Below are 7,500 nucleotides of genomic sequence, written 5' to 3'. Positions count from 1 at the left end.
CACCTCCTCTGTGTGCTGCTCCCCCCTCCCGCTGCCTCTCCTCCTGGAACCTCTCCTTCTCGGCGAGGAGGTCCTGGAGGCGCGTCTCGATGTCGCGGCTCCTCTTGCGGAGGCTCTCCTCCTGCCGGCGGATCCTCTGCTGCACCTCCTCCGACTCCCGTCGCTGGCTCTCCACCTCCTGCTGGAGGCGCTCCAGCTCCGCCTTCTCGCTACGCTGCTTGTCCTCCATCTCCTTTATCAGACGCCTGGGGCAGAGGAGAGGAGGAGGAGGAGGAGAGGAGAGAGGAGAGGAGAGGAGAGGAGAGGAGAGGAGAGGAGAAGAGAAGGAGGAGAGGAGAGGAGAGGAGAGGAGAGGAGAGGAGAGGAGAAGAGAAGGAGGAGAGGAGAGGAGGAGGAGAGGAGAGGAGGAGGAGAGGAGAGGAGAGAGGAGGAGGAGAGGAGAGAGGAGGAGGGGAAGAGAGGAGGAGGAGGAGAGGAGAAAGGCGTGAGAGAAGAGGAGAGGAGAAGAGAAGAGAAGAGGAGGGGAAGAGAGGAGGAGGGGAAGAGAGGAGGAGAGGAGAAAGGAGGAGGAGAGGAAAGGAGGAGGAGAGGAAAGGAGAAGAGGAGTTAAAACATGTAGGAGGGGAGATGAAAGGAGCTGAATTAACATATTCCATTGCAAGATAAGGGTCTTGGATTACAAATGCACCTTGTTTACATAAAGAGGTTTATTTATCTTATAGGCTGAGGGCACCTTTCCCCAAAATAGGGCTTAGGCATTTAGCATGCGCTTTTGCAGGTGCTTTTGGCATCAATGGGTTAACTGGAATTTGCACTTGAGAATGTGAGTGGAAGCCTGGGTGTGTTTGAGCCGTAGTCAGTGGCCTGTGTTATGTCCGTGTTTGGCGCAATGCCAGTGTTTTTTTTATGACCACTTACTCTGGGGCCTGAGGTGCTGGTGTTCGTGGCCACTTGCTTGTGTTATTTTGCTATACGAGGGTTGTGTTTGCCAGAAATTGAATGTCCCTTCAGTAATTGTTTCATTGGCTTTATTGGCCTCGTCGGTATACTTGAGTCAAAATGGACTTCTGTGTTTGAGCCATTGTCAGTGGCTTGTGTTATATAGTATATCTCGTGATGGTGGTGTTGAGCCAGATATTGAATGTTCTTCGAATATTGGACCCCGTTGGTATGATGAAAACATCAACATCAATTTTCATATCTTCCCTTCTGTCCTTTCCTATCCTCTCTGACCTTGCACTCCTCTCATCTCCTCTCCTAACCATAATAACACCAGCAAGAACAGATGTACAGGATCCAAGGTTCCGGATCCGGCAGGATAATAGGGTTTTTCAGACTATCCGGATCCGGCAGGATCTTAAGCAGTGGATCCGGTATCCGGCAGTTACCTAAAAATCAGGATCTGGGGCATCTCTACTTTTTACGTAGCCTAGACTTTTCAGTCAGTCTTTCACAACAAAGCATGGAGTGAAAGCCCTTTGGAAGCGGCCATTGAAGGCAGTTTGGCAGTAAGCCATTGAGTCTTAAAAATAATTTGCGCCAACGTAATAAAAAGGGCCCACGTGTGCGAGTTGGCTATGTGTTTCAACCCTTTCGTAGGATCCGGCAGGATCTTAAGCAGTGGATCCGGTATCCGGCAGGATCCTAAACATCAGGATCCGGTGCATCTCTACAAGCAAGTGGCCATGAACACCAGCAGGGGCCTCGGTCAATGCTGCGCTACACAGCATCCAATATCAATGGGTTTAAAAGGGACAGTGTGCCGTTTACATTAATCTAATATTAAAACTGGAAAAGATGTTTGCACCAGTTTTATCATTCCAGGTCATTTTCGACCTGCAGTCCCACTGGCCGGTGTGATAAATGTAAGGTGGCATCAAAAGTCTAGTGCACTGTAGAGCTGGGTAGTAATCTGGAATGACACACGACATAGGCTTACAAGGCTAAAATCACACACACACACACACACACACACACACACACACACACACACACACACACACACACACACACACACACACACACACACACACACACACACACACACACACACACACACACACACACACACACACACACACACACACACACACACACACACACACACACACACACACACACACACACACACACACACACACACACTTTGGCAATCATACCATCGTAACACATAAAACAAGATCACAAGATCACATTGTCACATGATCACAAAATGGCCAACTCACCTTTTGTGTTCCAGTTTCTCTAGTTCCTCCCGCTGCTGTCGCTCAAACTCCAACCTACCAATCAAAATCACAGGAGAGGCAGTCAAGAAAGAGCCCGCCCCCTCTGAAAACGTGCTACTTTTATAGCCAATTATAACACAGGGTAGTGAACAACATCCAATCACAACACAATGCACGACGACCTCCTCGACTCACAATGCAATCAACTGTGGGGTTATGAGAAAAATACACACAAACACGCAGTCCCATACATGTAATGTCTTTTGTTACACATTGTCAACACACGCAAACATACACACCACACACAAACACACACACAAACATACACACACAATTAGGACCAGTGAGTCGAATGAATGGAGTAAATGCGGGAACATTCCACAGCCATAGTGAGACATAGTGCCAGAAAACATAACATGGTGCAGGTTAAGCCAATGCATGTGGCAAGCAGGCCGGTGGAGTAGCGGCACACATGGTAAAGCTGGTCTGGACACGAGACTGTCCACACATTCCACTTACTGTATACCACCTGACCCAGTTACAGTGAGTTACAGTGTATTACTGCCTCATGGTGGATGGAATGTAAGAATACTAACCAATACATGTGTGCTTGTGTGTGTGTGTGGGGGTGGGGGTTGGGGGGGGCTGTATGGTGTGCAAATGTGTGTGTGTGTGTGTGTGTGTGTGTGTGTGTGTGTGTGTGTGTGTGTGTGTGTGTGTGTGTGTGTGTGTGTGTGTGTGTGTGTGTGTGTGTGTGAGTGTGTGAGGGTGTGAGTGTGTGTGTGTGTGTGTGTGTGAGAGAGAGAGTGTGAGTGTGAGCGTGAGAGAGAGAGAGAGAGAGAGAGAGAGAGAGAGAGAGAGAGAAAGAGAAAGAGAAAGAGAGTGATTGAGAAAGTTCTGTTCAGTTTCAGCTGTTAGTGGCAGTTTGCACATATGGAGACGGAGACGTTTTGTTTATCCTTAAAGGCTTAACGTTACAATAATGCAAGGACTGGTACAAGTATGTATTCTTTAAAATCGGTCAATATTCGGATTCTGTGGTCTTTGCTTGTCTTTTGGATCCAAACAAAAGAAATCAAATGCATGTGTGTGTGTGTGCGTGCGTGCGTGCGTGCATTTCTTAATGCCATGTGGAACAGCGTAAAGTGGAATTTGTGGGTCATATCTGTGCCAGACCAACTTCGCCATATGGAGGGTTAACAGCAAACAGCAAAACAATCCAACCAATACACGCCAATACATGAATAAACAAATGAATGGGTACACAAATACTGTACCTGACAAATAAAAAAAAAGAAACAAAACAAATTAGAAAAAAAAACATGCGACGACTAGAGTGCATCTTGTGGGGTGACGGATGATGCAATGAATGTGATAAAAACGGCAAACGAAAACGAAAATCAACCAAAACCATGGGGATGGCAAATCAAGTCAGTCGGTGTGTTGGCTTCTACCTGAGGAAGATGGGGCCTTTCTCTGAGAAGAGACTGCCACAGTCGAGGGGAGAGGAGAAAGGATAATACACAGATCAACATACTAAGACGTTAACTGTTCCTTTTTTTAAATTATTTATTTCTTGGAACGAAACATGTTGTTCATTTCAAGAAATAAAAAGAAAAAAAAGAACAGTATTCAGTGTGCTGTGTTTTCTGAACTTTTAGAATTGATCGAGTTTTTCCTGCCTTACACCTGCACTACTCAAGGCTTGTGCACAAGGACTTCCATGCATACTAAAATGTCTGTCTGATTGCAAAAGAGCCAATTCTGTCTGTCTGTCTGTCTGTCTGTCTGTCTGTCTGTCTGTCTGTCTGTCTGTCTGTCTGTCTGTCTGTCTGTCTGTCTGTCTGTCTGTCTGTCTGTCTGTCTGTCTGTCTGTCTGTCATAAGGCTCAAATGTGATAATAATCTCTATAGTCGATATCAGTTTGGTTGGTAGAAAAGACCAACTTACTAGCAACTTTGACCCACTACTGAATGTGTGCTTGGCCACTAAGATAAACATCTACTAGCCAGGGGTGCGTTTCTCAACAACGTCATTGCTAACTAAGTTAGCAACTTACTTGGTTGCAATGCAATTTCCCATCGGAAACCTAGTAAGTTGCTAACTGGTTTGTCCTGCGTAAAAAATAAAAATGTGATAATAATCTCTATACTGTAGGCAGGCCTGTGTGAGACCAAGGAGAGTAAAAAAAGTGCTTCAACTTCATGGTACACTTCTGATGCAGTTTGTAGCCTGCATCTTGTAGCAATCATCCAGAATGTTTCACCGGGGACAAGCAACAAATGACCTATCTTAGGGTAGATGTTAAAAGGAATAGCAAGTACCGTAGCTTTCATCTTTGGTCGGATGTTGGAAGTGGTATTTTTCTGTCAAGAGGTACTCTCAGACACTCTCCTCCACCAAACTTTCTGAGTGTTCTGTTACAGCCCAAGAAGAGCGGCAACATAAATTCAGTGTGAAGTGCCTTCAACCCAGTTTCAAGTTGATGATAAATCTCAAGTTGATGATAAATCACTGGAAAAACTTTTGGAAATGCGATTTAAAAGTTGGGGAATAACACTTTTGAAGTAAAGCTTCTGCAAATCAAAGCTGAGAGTGTGGTGTGAATGTAAAATATATGTAGCTCCCAATCCTAGCGTGTTGCAAGGCAAATGCAGAAAGGCATTGTTCCAAGCTGAAGAATCACAAAAACTGTTACTTTAAAGCGATACAGTACCATTTCTGGAAGTAAGCTAATTTTACACCTTCCCTTGAGTTAAATGAACTTTCTACCTTTCTACTATTCTTTCAGACACTGTCCTGGCCTGGTGATGTTACTGGTAGTTCCAAGCTAGCAATTGTCCTTGAATCCTATGCAGGGCTCTAGACTGTGACCAATTTGGTCGCACATGCGCCCATTTTTTTCAATAGTGTGTCTAAGAAATATTTTTAGGCGCACCAGTGCAACCAGAGCAAAATGTTAGTCTAGAGCCCTGCTATGGAACCAAAACAATGAATTATATATGGTACAGTAGCTTGAAATGGAATTTGTGTGGCCAGACTCGAAGTAAAACTCAATCAATTAACTCAAGGGGAGGTGTAAAACGAGCTTATTTCCAGAAACGGTTCAGTATTTCCTTACGGTGGACAAAAAGGCTTAAGTGTAGGTTCAACTGTAGGGTTTGCGATAATATTTCGGGGTGTGGTGTGAATGTAAAATGTAACTGCCAATCATCTTGGTGATGCTGCAAATGGAAGCGGGTAGGGTATCCAAGCCTGCATCCTCATAGCAGTCTCACACGTAGCCATGGAGACAACAGGGATGAGTAAGAGGAATGTTGGGAGGAGTGAACGAAAGGAGGAAGGGAGTCCGAAAGCGGAGAAAAATAGAAAAAGCGAAAGACAGAGCGAGAGAATGAGTGAAAGGAAGGAACAAAAAAGAAAGAAAGAAAGAAAGAAAGAAAGAAAGAAAGAAAGAAAGAAAGAAAGAAAGAGCGAAAGAAAATAAGAAAGAAATAGCAAAAGAGCGAAGGAAAGAAAGAAAGAAATCTTAGGCCAAAATGACGACGCACTGGGGATGAAAAGAGAGGTTACTCTCAAGCAATGCTTATTTATTTTGAAGTTCAATCCCAGCTTGCATCTACATCCCTCTCTATCTTTTGCACACACACTTTTAAATCCGCACCCCCCACTCAAACACCCAAATTTCCTTCCCAAGCATGCATGCACACACACACACACACACAATCTCTATCTCCCACACACTCACTCACACACACACGGACGCGTACGCACACGCACACACACACACACGCGCACACACGCACGCGCACACACACACCCCTCACCCTGGGTTGTAGAGCATGACAGTAGAGAGGTTCTCGCAGGACTTGGAGAGATCGGTCATGGACAAACTCAGGCTGGAAAGGAGCCCACTCTACACAGAGGAAATAAACATAAACACAAACATAAACACAAACAAACAAGAAAAAATGTGAGATGCATAGTTATACAGGCAACATAAAGAAACACACAGCATTTGTTATACAGGATCTAGTGGGAAGGAAAAGGAGTCGCACACAGGGCCTGGATGCTATCAGTGAAACTGTGTTAAATGGCAAAAATGAAGAGAAGCTAAAACAAAAAGTGGGTTACAAACGTTTCGGGTCTAGCCCATCATCGGCGTTCCCAAAATGTCATTATACAGGGTCTATACAGGATCTTTGATTAAATACGTTCATTCAAAATGAAATACATTTATTTTATGTTTGTGAGGGGTTTTTTTCAATACATAAAATCTTGACTACCTTCCTCTTCTCCCGGAGCTTGGCTGCCTCTTTGGGGTGGTTAAACCTGAACATGTTGGTCCTACCCAGCAGGATCACGGCACCTACAGCAACACGCATCGCGCACGCACACAAGCACACACGCACACATATTTTTTTCATGAACTATGTCAGTTCTGTACATCATAGAGTTATCATAATCTCAAAAAAGGTGCATTCGAGTGTCTTTCATTATTACTTAAATTTACATCAACACAAGGGTGTTAAAAGGGTAAAATTATGTTCCTGGTAGTCAATGTGTTAACCCATTGATGCTGGATGTTGCGTTGCGCAACATTGGCCTTGGCACCTGGAGCTGCATGACGCAACATTCAGGCTCATGAGATTTTAAGACAATTTTATTACAAATCTTGGCATGTTAGAGCTGAATGAACACATTCTAATGCATGTTTTTCTGTGCTTCAGAGGCTGAGATATTTCGGTTTTTATAGGTCGAGGTCAACTTTTCTTAAAAAGGGCTTAGGCATTCAGCAGCCCTTTTTTGCAAATGCTTTAGGCATCGATGGGTTAATATATACATTAAAATGCTGTACAATGTCAACAATAATCTACACGAGGCGCGAGTATTTGGGTATAAGTGAGAGACACAGAGACGGTTGTGCAATACTGTTGTGCTCCCATCTGTCCATGACTATGGCCATCTGTGCTCACCGAGAATGTGTGTGTGTGTGTGTGTGTGTGTGTGTGTGTGTGTGTGTGTGTGTGTGTGTGTGTGTGTGTGTGTGTGTGTGTGTGTGTGTGTGTGTGTGTGTGTGTGTGTGTGTGGAGACTGAACAGGTGGGTATTATTTTTTGTGTGTGTGTGTGTGCGCGTGTGCGTGTGTGCGCGTGTGTGTGTGTGTGTGTGTGTGTGTGTGTGTGTGTGTGTGGAGACTGAACAGGTGGGTATTATTGTTTGTGTGTGTGTGTGTGTGTGTGTGTGTGTGTGTGTCTGTGCGGTGTGTGTGAGTG

The 7,500-nt window shown here is 44.7% G+C and overlaps 1 protein-coding gene across 4 annotated transcripts in view; it reads right to left on the bottom strand.

The window, feature by feature from the left end:
* The window catches only part of kif16ba (kinesin family member 16Ba), a 64,871-nt gene that overhangs the window by 26,333 nt on the left and 31,038 nt on the right, over positions 1-7,500 (bottom strand). For 2 of the 4 annotated variants that reach the window (XM_063199509.1, XM_063199518.1), the window contains exons 16-20: positions 6,512-6,594; positions 6,053-6,141; positions 3,680-3,712; positions 2,226-2,279; positions 4-245 (exon numbers count right to left, since the gene is read on the bottom strand). In XM_063199509.1, coding sequence (XP_063055579.1) covers positions 4-245; positions 2,226-2,279; positions 3,680-3,712; positions 6,053-6,141; positions 6,512-6,594 — 501 coding nt within the window. The remainder of the gene's footprint in view (positions 1-3; positions 246-2,225; positions 2,280-3,679; positions 3,713-6,052; positions 6,142-6,511; positions 6,595-7,500) is intronic. The other 2 variants (XM_063199526.1, XM_063199534.1) reach the window with 1 other exon arrangement.

The sequence above is a fragment of the Engraulis encrasicolus genome, chromosome 1, assembly GCF_034702125.1.
Source record: "Engraulis encrasicolus isolate BLACKSEA-1 chromosome 1, IST_EnEncr_1.0, whole genome shotgun sequence".
Lineage (NCBI taxonomy): Eukaryota > Metazoa > Chordata > Actinopteri > Clupeiformes > Engraulidae > Engraulis > Engraulis encrasicolus.
Note: the sequence above shows the minus strand (reverse complement) of the source record. Positions and strands in the feature narration are given on the sequence as shown.